General features: G+C 43.5%; 2 protein-coding genes across 2 annotated transcripts in view; one reads left to right on the forward strand and one right to left on the reverse strand.

The window, feature by feature from the left end:
• The window catches only part of mrps35 (mitochondrial ribosomal protein S35), a 15,531-nt gene extending 269 nt beyond the window's left edge, over positions 1 to 15,262 (forward strand). Inside the window, exons 2-8 of the mRNA XM_021567767.3 lie at positions 147 to 199; positions 7,318 to 7,485; positions 7,700 to 7,760; positions 7,848 to 7,987; positions 10,540 to 10,649; positions 10,852 to 10,921; positions 14,690 to 15,262. Of these exons, the coding sequence (XP_021423442.3) occupies positions 147 to 199; positions 7,318 to 7,485; positions 7,700 to 7,760; positions 7,848 to 7,987; positions 10,540 to 10,649; positions 10,852 to 10,921; positions 14,690 to 14,959 (872 nt within the window). The 3' untranslated portion in view covers positions 14,960 to 15,262. The remainder of the gene's footprint in view (positions 1 to 146; positions 200 to 7,317; positions 7,486 to 7,699; positions 7,761 to 7,847; positions 7,988 to 10,539; positions 10,650 to 10,851; positions 10,922 to 14,689) is intronic.
• Positions 15,263 to 16,138: 876 nt separating this feature from the next.
• Positions 16,139 to 18,099, reverse strand: mansc4 (MANSC domain containing 4). Its single transcript, XM_036952668.2, has 3 exons — positions 17,787 to 18,099; positions 17,350 to 17,484; positions 16,139 to 17,121 (listed from the first exon to the last, which is right to left on the reverse strand). Exons 1-3 carry the CDS (start codon positions 18,004 to 18,006, stop codon positions 16,283 to 16,285), a joined length of 1,194 nt encoding a protein of 397 aa, XP_036808563.2. The 5' UTR covers positions 18,007 to 18,099; the 3' UTR covers positions 16,139 to 16,282.
• Positions 18,100 to 18,332: the final 233 nt, after the last annotated feature.

Below are 18,332 nucleotides of genomic sequence, written 5' to 3' on the forward strand. Positions count from 1 at the left end.
TGCTAGCCTGGTCAAAATGACTATAGGAATCATGGTCGCAATGATGTCAAAGTTTCATATAGAAAGTTGGAGAAAGCATTGCTAGCTGCTAGCATAATTAATTGGGCTGTATCGTGTTTTTCTGATACGATCGATATCTTTTTCAGGCTTTCCTGACAGAGGGAACAAAGGACCTTTCAACCGAAGATCAAGGAGAGAGGTGAGTGAACAAGGAATGTTTGTAGTAGATGTCTGGACGCGTCCAACAGACCCAAGATCCGACCGGTTCCGGGTCCAAAATGATGACTTTTGTCTTGGATCTGGGCCGGTTCTGATATAATGCCATTAACCCTATATCAGGGTCTCATTAGGAAAATGTGGCGCCAGACAATGTGACCAGCAGTATTTTAATTTACTGGCCATTTGAGAAATAAACTGGACCCATATGCATTAGGTGTGTAACCCATTAGGGCGTCCATCCATCGTGGTCAGAAATCACATTTTGATTATGGCAATTCATCTTAACATAGTATGCAACACCTGTAATGAAGCCTTCAATGAAATGTCATTTTCAAACATTTGCCAAAATGCAATTCCAAACACCTCACCTGATGCAAGCGGTATATGACAGCGATGAATGTCTCAGTTAGAAACTTAGAAAGAGGGTGAATCTAAAGATGCAACAACTAGGATGGGTTGCTAATATGACTAGGATTGCGCCTTTTGGATTCTGGACAACGAAAGAAAGTTGACATAAAAACCAATAGAACAGGAGAGAAATGGCATATGAGGTTCTTTCATAGGCAGCTAGCGCGGCAAAAGCCCTAGCTGATTTGAGTTGCAGCTGTGAAATTGTTTGCCCTTTTGTTTATTTTGATCAATTCCCCATTACATATGTCACCAATAGTAAGTGTACCGTTAATCCCCGTCATTTGGTTACATTCATATCCGTTACAGCCGTTGCATTAAGGAGAAGTCTATCTTTAATTCTGTGAATAACACTTGTATCTTTTATCAATGTTTTATTATGAGTATTTCTATAAATTGCTGTGGCTCTGCTAAATATTACTGTACGTAGCGCGCCAATGTAAACTGAGATTTTTGGATATAAATATGCACTTTATCGAACAAAACATACATGTATTGTGTAACATGATGTCCTATGACATGGCTTTTTGTGACTCCTCTCTTTGGCTGGAAAATGGTTGTGTGTGTTTTTGTGACTTGGCTCTGACCTAACAATCATATGTTGTGCTTTCACAGTAAAGCCTTTTTGAAATCAGACACGATTGGTAGATTAAGAAGAAGTTTCTTTCATTTGGAGTATTGCAATTGTTAATGTGTGAAAGTTACATAGTTAAACATTTTTTTTTTAATTTCACGCCTTTTCAGCGGAACATTGTCAAGGGGTGCCGCTAGCGGAACTCCTAGCCATAAGATTCACAGAATCAAAAGTTTGATACCCACCCTAGCACAGTCGGGTGGGATTGCAAATGTTCATAAATAGATGCTAAACAAACCGCTTTCCAAAAGTAGTTTTTTGGTTGGGTCTTTTGCCCATTTTATTAGCAGTAAAGATAAAAACATTCCATACTGGCAGATATAGCTAGCAAATTCCCTTAGGCACATATAATAGTTTGAAGTAGCTGCTTTTAGCAATGGTAGTATTTACACACTCGCATTGGTAGGAATTGGCTTGCAAAAAATCCCCGGAAAGGCCACCGGAAGTTAAATCAAATAAAATGTCTACTTACTCTGCTGATTGTCCGTAGGGTTGGTCCTCATGCAGGGGGGAAATTGAGAAATGACGACAATTTAAAGACTTTACAAATGTGGGTCTGTTGTCGACCTAATTCCTCTCCACTTACCGCATGTCAAAGTCCTGCATGTGTACCATACCTGCACACAAAAAAGCAAGAACTTGTGGGTAACCTTTATTTTTGACATGAGGTAAGCTCAAGGAGCTGCATGGGTCTACAACAGACCCACGTTTGGAAATTCTGTTTAATTATACGTTCTATTAGATTTTAATTATTATTATTACCCACTGTTTAAGGACCAAGCCTTCATCCAATCAACAGAGTAAATTTAAATGTAATTTGATTGAACTCCTGGCTTCAGGCAGATTCAAATATATTTTTTTTTCAAGTTAATTCCCAGCATTGCTAGTGTGTAACCCAGTGGTTCTTAACCTTGTTGGAGGTACTGAACCCCACCAGTTTCATATGCGCATTCACCGAACCCTTCTTAATTGGAAAAATAAAATATGATTTTTTCAAATTCAAAACATAGGTATATATTTTACTAGTGCACAAAATGAACCGTGCATCAACATCACTGTGTTCAAAGAACAAAATCATCAAAACATGATTTTCACACAAAAACATAATAATGAATATTTACTGCAAATCAGTGTGACTTCTGCTGTTGCCTTTCAGAGACCAGTTCAGAAATGCGCGGCTTCACCTTGGCAAGTGCCACTCATGTCATTTTCACAACAAAGTCTGTTCCTTTTCTTAGTTTTTATGTCCAGCATCCTCGAAAAGGATTGCTCGCAAAGATATGTTGTAACAAACGGCATGAACATCTCCAGAGCTTTCTTAGCAATAACAGGGTACTACCATTTGTTGATTTCATCGAGGTATCTGTTGTCTCAACACTAAATGTGAATGGCTGTCTCACCCATGCTGGATATGACTCTCTTGTAGGGAAGTATCCGTCGAGAGACTTTGCAAGCTCATCTAAGTGCGTGGCAATTGCTTGCTTCAGTTCCGCGGGTACAGAAATGTCTCCGATTCCAGATACATCTTCGATCTTACTTACACAGTCGTCCAGCAGGGGAAAGTTTGCGAAGTTATCGTTCTCTGTTCGTCGTTTCCATAACGGTAGCTTTTTTTGAAAAGCCTTCCGGTTTTCCTCCGCTTCGATGATGTTGACTCCACTGCCCTGCATCTTTCGATTGAGATGATTGAGAGCTGCGAAAATATCAGCCATGTACGCTAAAATGAGAATGAACTCAGAATTTTTGAAGCAATCTGCATGACAATGTTGGTGCTCTTGCAAAAACAGGGCTAATTCCACACGCACGGCAAAAACACAATTCAGCACCGGTCCCCGGGTTAACTACCGAACGTTAGAATGGTACAGAAGTACCTCGAATTCAGAGCCCATTTCTTTACACAGCTCACTGAAGATGCGGTGCCTCAGAGCACTAGTTCGCACATAGTTCACGCATTCCACTACAATTTGTAATACTTCTACCAGTTTTGGAGGCAAGGTTTTTGTTGCCAACGCATGTCTGTGCAGAATACAATGCTTAACCATGATGTGGTGCATCGGCTTTCACTAGCGCACCAAAACCAGACTTTCTTCCCAGCATGACTGGAGCTCCATCCGAACAAACTGCAGAAACCATATCCCACGAAAGATTGTTGTCTTTGAAGAAGTCATCCACAAGTTTTTTCACATCGGCTGCCTTAGTTGTTGTTGTAAGAGGCTTACAAAATAAAAAATCTTCCTTTATCACGTCGTCTTTCACATAGCGCACGAATACAGCAAACTGGCTTAGATTGGAAACGTCTGTGTTCTCGTCGAGTTGAAGGCTGAAATTTGCCAGGCTTGAAATCAGATCTACAACTACTTGAGCCAAGATGTCTTTGCTCACGTCCTCTATTCTGTCACTGATGGTGTCATTTGAAAGAGGAATTTGGGATAATTTAACTTCAGCCTCTTTTCCCAGCATGATATTCGCCATCTTCAACACAGCTGGTTTTATGAGTGTTTCATCAATGGTGTGTGGTTTGCCCTGCTTTGTTTCTCAACTCCAGTCCTTGAGTACCCCATTCATAAATGCTTACTACTTTAGCGCCTATTGGCGATAAGATCTTCTTTATCAGGAAGAAGAGCCCTGATGCTCGGTCTGAAAGTTAACACACATCACTTGCAGTACTGTTTTGGGAAACATAAGGAACATATCTTTCATATCAGCACATTTTTAAGAAAATAAAAACATTAAATCACTACACACCTTTTATAGTGTTAGGGTTAGTGTTCCCACATGGTTAGATCTCCATGTTACAACGCTTGTTTACGGAGAACAGATGGAAGACATAGGCGGCCGCCAGTGCTAAATATCTATCTAGTGTGCTCCAAACACCTCTGTGTGAGCGTAACTGGGGAGGAAGTGTAGTTCATCAACTGGGGGCACACAGTCTTTTTTAAATATTTTTTTTAAAGATTCTTTCTCACTGACATGAATGATCAGGGGCATTTAGAAAGTGATGTTGATTGACGTTTCTAAACGTTATTAGACGGCATCGGAATTGTAATTCACATGTAGCCTAACTTGGGCAACTGTAACAGCTGAAAACCCGACATATGGAGAGTGTTATGTCTGGGGGTGGGAACCCTACATAGTCCTCGAGTACTTGTCAACTAATCACCAAACCCTTGATGAGATGAATGAGTTGTTTGTCCGGGGCTACAACGAAAATGTCTGCTGTTGGGGGTACTGAGGACCGGAGTTGGGGAAACACTGATGTAAACGATGAGCACGGGAAGAATTGGTCACTTATGTGCTAGTCTTGAGAGGCCATCATTCCAAATCTCAACTGCCTTTGTGCCTAATGCTGCATTTAAAACCAAGTGGGAAGGTGGGATTTACCACATACGACTGGGAAAAATCCACTTGAACGCCCCTCCAGCAGGAAATTACTAGTGGGAAACTCGTCTATCACCCCTGAGCTCCGACTACTCCCACGTGTTAACCTCTGACGTCACCTACTAAGGAAATTACCTCGATTACAGCACTTTCACCAGTTAAATGCAACAAAAACATTACTTTTAATAAATAATCTATTAATATGGTTAGCTGTACTTGGAGTTTATGGTTGATTCCGCTTGTTGGCCATTAGCCAATCTAGCCAAAGCATATGAATGTATCCAACTGGTATTTACGACTTCACAACTGATAATTACCACCTTCCCACATAAGAGACCCATGACCCAACACAGCTCAGGTGTGCCTCAAGGATCCAGTTTAGGTCCCCTGTTTATTACTTATATTAACAACATTGGTAGACATATTGAGACAGCTGATGTACTTTTTTATGCAGAATCTTTTTTTAAATGTAAAACTTTATTTAACTAGGCAAGTCGGTTAAGAACAAATTCTTATTTACAATGATGGCCTACACCGGCCAAACCGGAGGACGCTGGGCCAATTGTGCGCCGCCCTATGGGACTCCCATTCATTGCCGGTTGTGATACAGCCTGGAATCGAACCAGGGTGTCTGTAGTGACGCCTCTAGCACTGAGATGCAGTGTCTTAGACCGCTGCGCCACTCGGGAGCCTCAAAATGACACTATTCTCTAGTCGAGTGGCAGTTTGACTATGCGATTTGAAGCGTGTTTGAAATTCCTCACAAAATGCATGGTGTTTTCTGAACACTCTGAAAACCATGTCATTGCTACCTTGAAAGGACATTCCACAGAGCAAGTCAAAACGCACAGATATCTGTGAGTTTGGCTGGGTGAGAAGCCGAGCTTCAATAATAATGTTGAGAACCTGGTTAAGAAACTCAAGTTGAGAATAGGTTTTTATTACTGGCATATGGCTCTTTTTTTTCTTTGAGGCCACAAAATAGAAGGTATGGTGTACGTTATTGTCTGTCTGGGACTACGTTGATATTTATAAGCAGAGACCTCAAGCACTATCCTGAGGCCCTTTTTAGGTTATTACTAACCAAAAGCATCTGACACATCACTATGATCTGTACAGTGCTATTGACTGGTCTTCATTAAGTCTATGTAGGCTTAAACATTGGTAAACTCTGATCTACAAGACTGTTTTGGGAAAACTGCTGCTTTTTCTCTGTTCTTCTTTGACTAGGTCAGCTACGGTGTCACTCCCACTTTCCAACAATCCCAACGGATCATGGCAAAAACGTTTTTCTCGTGATCTTGGAACTGTCTCCAGACCAGTTTGAAACTCCAGGGTCTTGTTTCTTTGGAGTTTTAGAGTTCGACCCTCCTGTAACTGAGGAACGTGATTGTCATTAGGATTTCATGCAGTGGTATACGTGACAGATTTTTATCTATGGTGTTTGTATGTCTCTGAATGTGATTGTAATTTATGGGTGTCTACGGCTATCGGTTGTTCATTGTGTTTCTATGTCTGTAGGTTATGTCTGAAACTTTGCCCCCCCCACCCTGCTGCTGTCTTGGTTGGACCAGGTCTCTCTTGAAAAATGTATTTTATCTCAATGAGACGACCTGTATGAATAAAGGTTAAGTAAAAATAGTGCCCTCTAGTCTACAAATGAAGTGGAATATACAAAGACAGACACAACAGTGCCATTAGAAAGTATTCATACCCCTTGACTTATTCCACTTTTTGTTGTGTTACAGCCTGATCTACACGCACTACCTCAGAATTACAAAGTGAAAACATGTTTTTAGACATTTTTGCAAATGTATTGAAAATGAAATACAGATATCGAATTTACATAACTATTCATACCCCTGGGTCAATACTTTGTAGAAGCACCTGGATCATTTCCCCCCCTCAATTATTCAAGCTGTGTCAAATCGATTGTTGATCATTTTCAATTAGATTTAAGTCAAAACTGTAACTTGACCACTCAGGAACATTCACTTTCTTCTTGGTACGCAACTCCAGTGTAGATTTGGTCTTGTGTTTTTGGTTATTGTCCTGCTGAAAGGTGAATTCCCAGTGTCTGGTGGGAAGCAGACTGAACCAGGTTTTCCTCTAGGATTTTGCCTGTGCTTCGCTCCTTTCCGTTTCTTTTTTCTTTTATCCTGAAAAACTCCCCAGTCCTTAACGATTACCAGCATGTCACTTGTTAAGCAAATTTTTACTGCTGAACTTTATTTAGGCTTTAGGCTTTCCATAAGGGGTTGAATTATATTTTGAGCTTTTGAGCTTTACATGTTTGATTCATTTGTAACAATTAAAAAAACAAAAACATAATTCCACTGACATTATGGGGTATTGTGTGAAGGCCAGTGACAATCTCAATTTAATCCATTTGAATTCCAGGGTGAAACGCAACAAAAAAGTCGAGGGCTGTGAATCCTTTCTGAAGGCACTCTAAGTAGGGCAACATGGCTCCTACAGCACATTATGGTCCCTGGGGGGAGAGGGGCATGTCATGAATTCAGCCCAGATTCTTTACTATTAAAAAAGAAGTAATGAATCATTTTTTTGATCAAGTTTATTCCAAGCTGTATATTGACAGAAAGATGTATATGTATTTTGAAGTTGACCCACATACTGACTCCTTTCCATCTGTTCCCTGTCTCCGTGGTGTGTGTCAGGCGGGCGACCCCAGGACAGACAGGATGCCTGTAGACCAGGATTGGACTACAGTGTACCCGACCGCTACCCCCTTCAGACAGGGCTCTGTGCCCCTGCCTGTCCGCATGGGCTTCCCAGTGAAGAAAGGGGTGCCCCCAGAGAAGAAGGGCAACCTGGAGCTCATCAAGGTCAGAGGTCTTATCTCCAACTTGGCATGATATCAGATCTTTTGATTTTAGCATTATCTGGCAATGGGAGGGAAATAATTTGTACCATTTAAAGCTATATATTGTATTGTGCTGTCAGGTCATACTGGTTCCACATACCTTACTTGTATAGCAGTATTTATGTTCTGTCTATTGTAGCTAATTCAGGTTTTAATCAAAACTCTTCTCTTTTCAGATTCCAAACTTTTTGCATTTAACTCCATTAGCCATAAAGAAACACTGTGAAGCTCTGAAACGTAAGTCACAAAATTGCTTATAGAGACACACTAATGTTACTGTAGCAACAGTATTTAATTGTATTTCTGTTTCTCTTTTCCCTGAAGCGTTCTGCACAGAGTGGCCCTCTGCCCTGGACACAGGTGCTAAATGTGATGAGCACTTCCCTGTCAAAGTAGAGTGCAAGGACTACGTGTCTGCCGGCACCTCCCTCAGAAACCCATCTGCCCGCATAGTCCACCTCAGAGTAAGTTTGTCTGCCTGTGTTGTAGGCTTATATGGTCTGGGACTCAGGGTTTAGTTTACAGATTAAAATACTAATATTTCAATTTGACTCTTTGACCTGTATTTGACCCTCTACGAAATGCATAGAAAGTGCAGGGTTTTCCTCTTTTGTATAGAAGGGATCTAGAGATTCCCTAAACAGCTCTCAGCTCATGTCCGGCTGGCTGACCTTTCAAGAAAGACCTCCATTGTCTGTATCTATGCTTTTATGCCTATGAAATGCTGCTGTAACATACTTGCCACAAATAGAGAACTGCACTAAAGTGGAACCTAAAAACAAATGCTTAGGGGAGAGTGGGGTAAGTTGAGCCAAAGGGTTGTGCCACCCTTATTTCTAGGAAACCATATGCTAAATTAATAATTTTACCAAATATTAAGGAAGAGGTAATTCTATGGAGTCTGAAGGAAGAAACCACATATAAAAGTTAAGCAAGTTAGGTCAAAAAAACAAAACATATTTTCAACAAGTCAAGGTAGCCTAGTGGTTAGAGCGTTGGGCCAGTAACTGAAAGGTTGCTAGATCGACTCCCCGGTAAACTCCAAGGTAAAAAAATCTCTTGTTCTGCCCCTGAACAACGCAGTTCCCTGGTAGGCTGTCATTGTAAATAAGAGTTTGTTCTTAAGTGGCTTGCCTAGTTAAATCAAGGTAAAAAATATATATGAATTTGTGTTAGAGCTTTCATGATGCTTGTACAGTTTTGGGCAAATGCAGTATATTAGCACCCTTGCACCTTTATTAAATCAGTCCCCATTTCTTCTAAAATAAGTAGAAATGTAGAACAACTTTTGGTCACCACACCTTATTGGATTTTCAACATTGCAGAACCAATTTTATTTTTAGTAAACTTATGTTTACAATTGTAAATGTAGAAAATAAAGACATGGTATGGACAAAAATATTGGCACCCCGGAGCTAGTACTTGGTTGCACAGCCTAAGGCCAAGATGACTGCAGACAAATGCTTCTTGTAGCCGTCAATGAGCTTTCTGCAACCTTCTACTGACAATTTGGTCATCTTTTCAGCAGCAAACTGCTCTAATTACATTTTTGAGGGGTGCCCTCTACCAACTGCTGTTTTCAGATCTCGCCATTGTTTGGATGTGATTCAGATCTGGACTCTTCGCTGGCCTATCCAGAACATACCAGCATCTCTTCTTAACCATTCCTGGGTGCTTTTTTAATGTGTGTTTTGGGTCATTGGTCCTGCTGGAAAACCTACAACCTAATATACAGTTTCTACAGTTTTTTGGACACTGGGTTGAACATTGGCATGCAAATCACATGATCATCTGCTGATTTCATGATGCCTTGCACACCTCCAAGGCCCCCAGTACCAGAGGCAGCAAAGCAACCCCACAGCCTTATCAAACCTCCCCCATCTTTGATTGTAGGGAGGGTGTTCTTTTTTTTTAATTGAATCCTTCATTTGGTTGTCAGTAAAGACATATCGCGCTGATATGTATTGACAAAGAGCTCTAATTTTGTTTCATTGGTCCACGTAACATTTTCTCCAGGATTTGGGCTTGTTTAGATGGGTTTTTGAGAAGTTGAATCAGGCGTGCTTGTCTCCTTCAACAGTGGGGCCTTCCCATGTTTACCAACAACCAAATGAAGCGTTCCAAGGAAATAACGAATCGATTATGGGGGAGGTTCGATAATGCTGTGGGACTGCTCTGCAATGCAAGGTTCAACCCAATGTCCAAAAATGGTGTATCTGTTGAAGGTTGTGTGTTTTCCAGTAGGACAACAACCACACACACCCAGGAATGGTTCAAGAAGAAACACTGTTATGGAGTGGCCAGTGAGGAGTCCTGAATCACATCTATAACCTACGGCGTGAGCTGAAAACAGCAGATGGTGGAGGGCACACCTAAAACAGTTTGCTGCTGAAGAGTGAAACCAATTCCCAGTAGAAAGGTGCAGCAAGCTCATTTGATGGCTACAAGAAGCATTTGTTGGCCGTTATCTTGGCCAAAGTTTCTAAGCTTCAATGCGAGGTCCTAAACCTAGCATGAAAGCGCATCCTTGAAGCTGTGTGGGCTAATATATTCAAAATGTTTGCCTTTGTGTAAGTTGAGCAAATTGAAGTGTTTTCTTCCCAGGTGTAATGCATGACATTATTGTTGGGATATAAGGTAACAACAGGCCTGGCCTATGTTAAGTGTACAAACGGTTGTTAGGTTTCAAGCCTGTGTTTTAAACTCAGTTTACTGAAGGACAAGCAGATTATGATTCATGCTACAGAAAACATTATCCCCCCCCCCCTTACAGCTGTAGTTCTATGGAATCATTTTAAGCATCTTTTGTGGTGAAGTGTTTTACCGCTGCAGTTTCAACATTTAGTGAGGCACGGTGCTTATTATTTCAGATGTCATGAGTAGGGATGGACGGTTGCGTCTATAGGTTTTTTTTTTTGCATGCTAATCGAGCATTGAGGGATTCATTTTGAAGCAGCTTAGGCAAACCAAATAAGCTTCAGTATTATGATGTCAGATTGTGTTTCTGTCCACTCAGCTGAAGCTCTCCTGTCTGAACTTGGACGACCATGCCAGGAAGAAGATGGTTAAACTGGTAGGAGAGCGGTACTGCAAGGACACGGACACACTCGCCATCACCACTGACAGGTAAACAGCGCTTCCTGTTGTTCAATGTACTATTACAAATATCTACTAGTTCGTTTTAAAAGAGGCTAAAGTAAGGAAGTTATTGGTCCTTCACTGTCGTCATTGCTTTACAGTGATGTCTTTTGATGGGGAGGTTTTTACGTCAACTCGCCCTGTACTTTCTGATCAATGTTTTATTTTTTTCTCACTTTTGCCCTGCCAGCTGCCCTGTGAGAAAGCAGAATTATGACTATGCCATGTACCTCCTGACTGTCCTCTATCACGAGTCTTGGGTAAGTGTCTTGCTAGTGCCAGGGCCGCGTTCAGAAAGTCCCGATGTACAATTGATCCTCGGTTCTATTCATGACATGTCTATCTGCTACGTTCAGTACGTTGCATCTTCCTGAACGTGACCCTGGTCAGTGCCAAAGAGCTCGAGTAGACATCATCTTCCACCTAACCTCACCACCCAGCCAATACGTGGACGATGAGTAGACAGGTGGTCAGGCAGCCAAGTCCATCACTATCCAGAGAATCCATGATGTACTAGGAAAGGGATGCCTGATACCTTAAGCTGCCCCTAGAGGTAAAGGGCTAGCGTATACATTAGGGATTTTTAAGTAGAAAGAGCACGACATACTTTTTTTTTGTTGCCTTTCAACCAAGTCATTAACATTTCAAGAGTTCACTATTCACAAGTACTGCCCCTCCCCACCAAACCCCCGTGTCCTGCTGAGACACTCGTGTGGCTTTTCCATGGCCAACGCTCCTCCTCCCTCCATTTGTCTGTTTTCATTTCCAACTACTAAGACCATGCCAATCTAGCTAGCACCAATGGACTTGACACCTTTCTCTACCCTTGGTGTGAAGGAGAAAGCCTATTACGGAGCTATGAGTGGTGAATAGGCAAACGGATGGCATACAGCAGCATTGTCCCACTGGCATTTCCCCTCTAAACAGGAGAAAACCAACACCAGAATAAGATCCTAACCCCGCCACTTATTCACAGTGCGCCAACTCCAACCAACACCACACACCTGAGAAATCCGCCACCAGGGTCACCAGCACAGGCTGCTTTCACATCAGATCCACAAGGGAATTAATGACTCTCCCTGTTGTGCCTCTGGCAGTTCTCTCGCCAAGGCAGCAGGGGTTTAGCTGGTAAAAAGCCTTGGCTTTTTTTCGTCTCTCTGAGAAATGGCGTCGGAGCCGGGAAGCGGAACACTGTCCGCTGCCCTTTACACGCACAATGGAAGGCACAGTGCAGCCCGCAGGTTGGTGGACGCTGGGAGGGGGAGCCCATACACCGGTAGTAACGCTAGCCCACAAAGAGGCCAATTGTTAGTTGCCGCTGAAGTGATTCTATCTCTTCACTCAGTGAGAAGGACTCTTGACTCTCTGGGCCTGTTGCTAATTCTGCTGTGGCCTGTTGATCCGGGCCAGTGCTCTACTGGGACGGACCACAGTCCTCCACCACACCACAGCAGGAAGTCTACAGTACTGTACCGTACTTTACCATCTGGCCCGCTGTTCACTAGAGTCGCTCCAATCCCCAAGTGACTATCTAATATGTCAATCCCTTATCTGAGAGCTCCAGTACTCCGTGCCCCATTCCAGTAATAAAACCCACAAATGTCTTCCTCCTCGGCAACTTTGAAGAACAGGTGGCTGTTGGTCTGGCCACATAGCCGTCTGTCAATCATCTCCCTCTTTTTTCATTCACTGGGATACACTCTGTGGTGGGAGATATGGAGTCTGTCAGACCAATGGTCAACCATTATAGCTATATACACTGAGTATACCAAACATTAGGAACGCCATCCTAATATTGAGTTGCATATTGAGTTGGACCATTCTTGATACACACAGGAAACTGTTGAGTTCTTGACATAAACAGGTGAGCCTGGCACCTACTACATACCTTGTTCAAAGGCACTTAAATATTTTGTCTTGCCCATTCCCCCTCTGAATGGCACACATACACTTTGAGACAATTGAGACATGGATTGTGTAAAAACCTGTCTCCTTCCCCTCATCTACGCTGATTTGAAGTGACATCAATAAGGGATCATAGCTTTCACCTTGATTCACCTGGTCAGTCTGTCAATCAAAATAATTTTGCATACCCAGTGTAGTTTAATTATAATTTACAATCAGATGGCTAGATTCTGAATAAAACTACAGTACAGAATCGGTGTGATTTGAAGGAACTACATTACCTTAGCTGACCCTATTTTGCCCAGTGACGATTCTGTAGTGGTGTAATAATCCTGACAGTCAGGCTAAGGGGGAGAGGACCAATCTCTTCTCCAGCCATCCCCACCGCACCACCTGTCCGCTGGAGGGGTTGGCCTCCAGCCAGTCTTGATATTGGGGACCATATAGACGTAATGAGGTCCATTAACCCCAAACACCTGGGCTGCAGGAGAGCCTGTGGCAGCCCCTGCTTTAAGCTCCCACACAACGGGCCTATTGTCCTCTGGGGAATGTGATGGGAGGGAGACCGGCTATGGTAAAGGGACTCAGCACCACGTCTGGAGAAACACTATCTCTGTGAGAGGACAGGAGAGGAGAGCGCCACAGATGGTTTAGGGGCGACCGGGGCACTCCAGGGGTTCCACACACTGCGCTGTCTCCAAACCCACATTCCCAAGACGGGCCATCACGTACCCCTGTGGGACAGCTTATGTTAAAGTGTCACATATCTCTCGTTATTGTCATATATTGAGGCATAAACAGAAGAATCACGGTTACGATTTATTTGTCTGAGGTTATTTATGGTGCATTCGGAAAGTATCCAGACCCCTTTTTCTACATTTTGTTACGTTACAGCCTTATTCTAAAATGTATTAAATTATATTTTTAATCAATCTACACACAATACCCCATAATGACAAAGTGAAAAAAACATATCTTATTAACATAAGTATTCAGACCCTTTGCCATGACTCGAAATTGAGCTCAGGTGCATCCTGTTTCCATTGAACATCATTGATGTTTCTACAACTTGATTTGAGTCCACCTGTGGTAAATTCAATTAATTGGACATGATTTGGAAATGCACGCGCCTGTCTATATAAGGTCCCACAGTTGACAGTGCATATCAGATCAAAAACCAAGCCATGAGGTTGAAGGAATTGTCCATAGAGCTCTGAGACAGGATTGTGTTGAGGCACAGATCTGGGAAAGGATACCAAAAAATGTCTGCAGCATGTCTGCAGCATTGAAGGTACCCAAGAACACAGTGGCCTCCATCATTCTTAAATGGAAGAAGTTTGGATTCAAGATTCTCTGGTCTGATGAAACCAAGAATGCCAAGCGTCACATCTGGAGGAAACCTGGCAACATTCCCTACAGGGAAGCATGGTGATGGCAGCATCATGCTGTGGGGATGTTTTTCAGCAGCAGGGACTGGGAGACTAGTCAGGATCGAGGGAAATATGAACGGAGCAAAGTACAGAGAGATCCTTGATGAAATCCTGCTCCAGAGCCCTCAGGACCTCAGACTGGGGTGAAGGTTCACCTTCCACAGGACGACCCTAAGCACATAGCCAAGATAACGCAGGAGTGGCTTCGGGACAAGTCTCAATGTCCTTGAGAGTCCCAGCCAGAGCCCGGACTTGAACCCGATCGAACATCTCTGGAGACCTGTAAATAGCTGTACAGCGACACTCCCCATCTAACCTGACAGAGCTTGAGAGAATCTGCAGAGAAGAATGGGAGAAACTCTCAAAATACAGGTGTGCCAAGCTTGTAGCGTCATACCCAAGAAGACTCAAGGCTGTAATCACTGCCAAAGGTGCTTCAACAAAGTACTGAGTGAAGGGTCTGAATACTTATGTAAATGTAATTTAATATTTTTATTTTGCAAAAAAATTATTAAACCTGTTTTTGTTTGTCATTATGGGGTATCGTGTGTAGATTGAGGGGGGAAAAATGTTTTGAATCAATTTTAGAATAAGGCTGTAACGTAACATTTTTGGGGAAAAGTCAAGGGGTCTGAGTACTTTCTGAATGCACTGTAGCTAACAATGCTGTGCTGTTCCACTTACTCTTTCTAGAAAATGGAGGCCTGGGAGTCAGAGAAGACTGTGGCAGACATGGAGGAGTACAGCTGGGAGGACAGCCCCTCTCAGAAGAACATCATGTCCACGTTGGTCCGCATGCAGGTAGCAGGGGAGGGGGAGGGAGAGGCGGTGAGGGAGGAGCTGCTGGGGAGGCCGGAGGTGCAGGAGTACAGGGACTCTGTGACCAGACTGAAGAACGAGGGAGAGAGCGAGAGCAGCATGCACCAGTACAGAGACGCTGTGAAGAAACTGCTCAACCTTTAATGTGCCCTCTTCTATACATGCAGATACACACAAACACACAGGAGAGTGAGCAAGAGCAGAACTCGACTGCTACACACTTGGGGTGACCAATTCGAAGTCTAGAGACAAACCTATCATCTGATTTCACCACACACAGCATTTGATGCCTGTAACGGTCTTTTGTGAAATATTTATTGACAATAAATGAAAGGGCCTATGTTTATATGTCTGTAATACAATTGTTGTATAGGAGTTATGCTAAACTGATAGCCTGAAGCAAAAATGTATTCCTTGCATTTGAAATAAAAAGCTTTAATTTCCTTACTGTTATTTCAACAAGTGCTTTTTACATCACTAGACAGTGGACACAAATGTTTACTATATTACCCTCTCTTCCTGGCTTCAAACCCATCACCTTCTCCCCTCTGGCCCAGGGGGACAAAGAGAAGCACCGTTCTGAAAGGACACATTCAGCAATGGGCCATTTAAAAAAAGAAATCACCAAACCCTTCAAGAGTTCCTGCTCTGGTCCATGTGATTCTGGGTCAGGTGAAACCCGATGCGCAGGAAAGATGTTCTGAAGGAGAGAGGAGCGGTGGCAAGATGGGTCTGAGCCTAAGATACACCTCCACTTGCATACACCACAGTCCATTTAGCATCTTACTGCCTCAGAACAAAACTTGGCTTGTTGCAGCAGCTTTTCTTGCTTGGAAGCCCCCATCGTTGCACTTAAAGCAGAGCAGACACTGTCCATGGAGTTTGGCATCAATATCGGTTTGATTTCGTTCGACCGCATCAAAATGTAGGTCTGCCAAAAGGACGCACGGTATCTTTCTTTAGGCAAATGACCTACAAATGCATCAGCAGTTACTGTCAGTCTCAAGCCATGACATCAGTATTAACCACAATCCTCGCAGCAACTTTGGTCTCACAGTTTTGGCATGTACTTCAATTCATTCTCTACCAGGTCTACGGAATCTCAAATATGCTCCATGCAGCTCATCTTTTCAAAACCACTAAAGTATATACATAAGTAAGATGATACTGAACATGTCAGAATGGGGGGAAAAATAACAGCTGCATTAAAAAAAAACTATTTACACCAGTGATGGTTCCCGATCTTTGCTTTTCAGTTTCAGTGGTTTTTCCAGACTACACACACACAGATTTAGTTTGGAGGGAGGAAAACAACATTCGCAGGTTGGTGGCAGGTCCCTTTGCTAAATTCTGGATTGTTTCTGATGTAAACATTACTTCTCTAGTGGACTAGCACTACTTTTACTTTTAACTGTGCAGTTCCCTGTAAAAGCTTTCTTAGTCCCTGTTCTGATCCCCATGGTTACCTCACGAGCTCTCCCTGACAATGGCATACTTAATGAGGCGCATGGACCCCCCTTTCCCCCTCCAGGTGGTCCTGTACCGCCCCTTCCTCTTCCTCCGACCCCTCCAGCTCACCACTAGCAGCACGGAACAGCAGCAGCTCAGCAGCACCGTGACGACCGTCACCGCGGCAACCAGCAGGGTGTGTGCAGCTACGTGCCATCCTGGGCCCAAACCACCGGGTGAGGGGGACTCCACCCCGCCCTGGCTACCCTGGTCGCCTTCTCCCCCTGCGGCTGCTGTTTGGTTCCTGCCCACGTAGCCCTTGGTGTCGTTGAGGTCCTGCTTGTTACTGCCATCCACGTTGGCTGCAGGAGCCAGGGATGTCAGTGGGCTGGTGGGACTGGTGGTGGTGGCCATCCTGGCTGTGGATGTGGGCTGCTGGGTAGGTGTGGTGGGATGTGGGGTGGTAGTTGATTCTCTGTGGGTTGATGGATAGGCAGGGATGGTCTGGGTGGTGTAGGGGGCAGGGGCAGTCGTGGTTGGGGTCGGGGGAGTGGTGGTGGGGGCCTGGGTTCCCAGGGTGGGCATTATGGTGGAGGAGGGGGTGGATGTGACGGGGGAATGAGTAGTGCCCAGAGTAGGGCTCTGGAGTGAGGAGGTGGTGGTGGTGGTGGTGGTGGTGGGGATCCTGGTAGTAGGGGCTATGGTTAGAGGCTGGACAGGGGGGACGGGTGGCCGGTTGAACTGGCGCTTGTCTGAGGCTAGGGGCTCTGAGGCGTTGACTCTAGTGTAGAGGTGGGGTAACACCCGCACGTTGGAGGTGAAGTACTTTCCAAACACCAACAGGTCTGGATCCACACCTGTGTGAGACCCAAGACACCCAACCCCACCGTCAAATGCTGTCAGAGTAGCAGGTGATAAATCATTTCACTGAAGCCGATACCATCTATACCACAAGCTATAACAGTGTATAAAGTGCCTGCAATGTTCTAGGTAAAGCTTTTTATGTGTGTGTCTATTAATAACCAGTAATAAACATCTATGTTTGGCTTCCTGGGTCTAAACATTTGTATCCTATGGAGGCTCACCTTTGGTGATGTTGTACAGGATGACGTTGCCTCTGTAGCTTAGGATGCAGCTCTCCAATGTTGGACAGTGCATATGAAAACAGTTCACATTCTCTTGGATGGTGTCATAGTGGAATATCGCCAGGTTACAAGAAACTAAGGAGTTACATACAATGTTAATTATCCATCGACGCACCCTGCAACAGATGAATAGACTTTTGCGCAGCGCAGTCACACATGACATGCTACGCCTGTCCACCTGGCAGGGCTCCTGCAAATAAAATTATTGTACAAAATTGCCTACAATAAATCATGAATTAAACATTTGAGAATACTTTTTTAATGTCGACATGTACATAATAGTACACTGGGTTATGGTAGGTTATTGGGTTATTTCGCTGCGCATCTAATAAATAGTAAAAATCCGATACAAAAATTAACAATTACAGTAAACTTACAATTTCTCGTAAGGCAACAGGTTCGGCTGCATTTCAGAGCTGTCTCTTCCTGGTAATACTTCAGAAGTTGAGCGCCTCTTCTCTGAGATTCCTCAATGTCGATGAATATACCAGGGTACTGACGAATCCAACAGTTTTTATAATAAGTAGTCGGCGAACACCTCGATTCCGTGTGGTGCACCAAACTCAGAATCGTTAGCAAACTCCATGGAACAGTCATTGCGCGTGTAATATGTAATCAAATCATGTTAAAATTCAAGTTGAATAGAGGATCGTGAACATTTTCGGACACATCTGCGAGGTTTCTTGAACTTGGTGGGTTGACAGAAATGATGTCGGACTGCTTGCGACAGCTATGTGTGTCCTAGCCAGGTGTGTCACGACTACGTAGGCTACCAGAGGACGAGTTTGCGCGGAACCTCTGTGAGTCAAGCCCACATTGTTTTCGATGTTCTATTTGCGAGGCCGGTATGTCTGATCTCTGCAAACTGTTAATTTATGTACCCTACCACCAGCAGTAATGTAGCCCTGTCTTTATTAGCAGCA

This window comes from Oncorhynchus mykiss, chromosome 2 (genome assembly GCF_057628025.1).
Source record: "Oncorhynchus mykiss isolate SJ-2025 chromosome 2, ASM5762802v1, whole genome shotgun sequence".
Taxonomy (NCBI): Eukaryota; Metazoa; Chordata; class Actinopteri; order Salmoniformes; family Salmonidae; genus Oncorhynchus; species Oncorhynchus mykiss.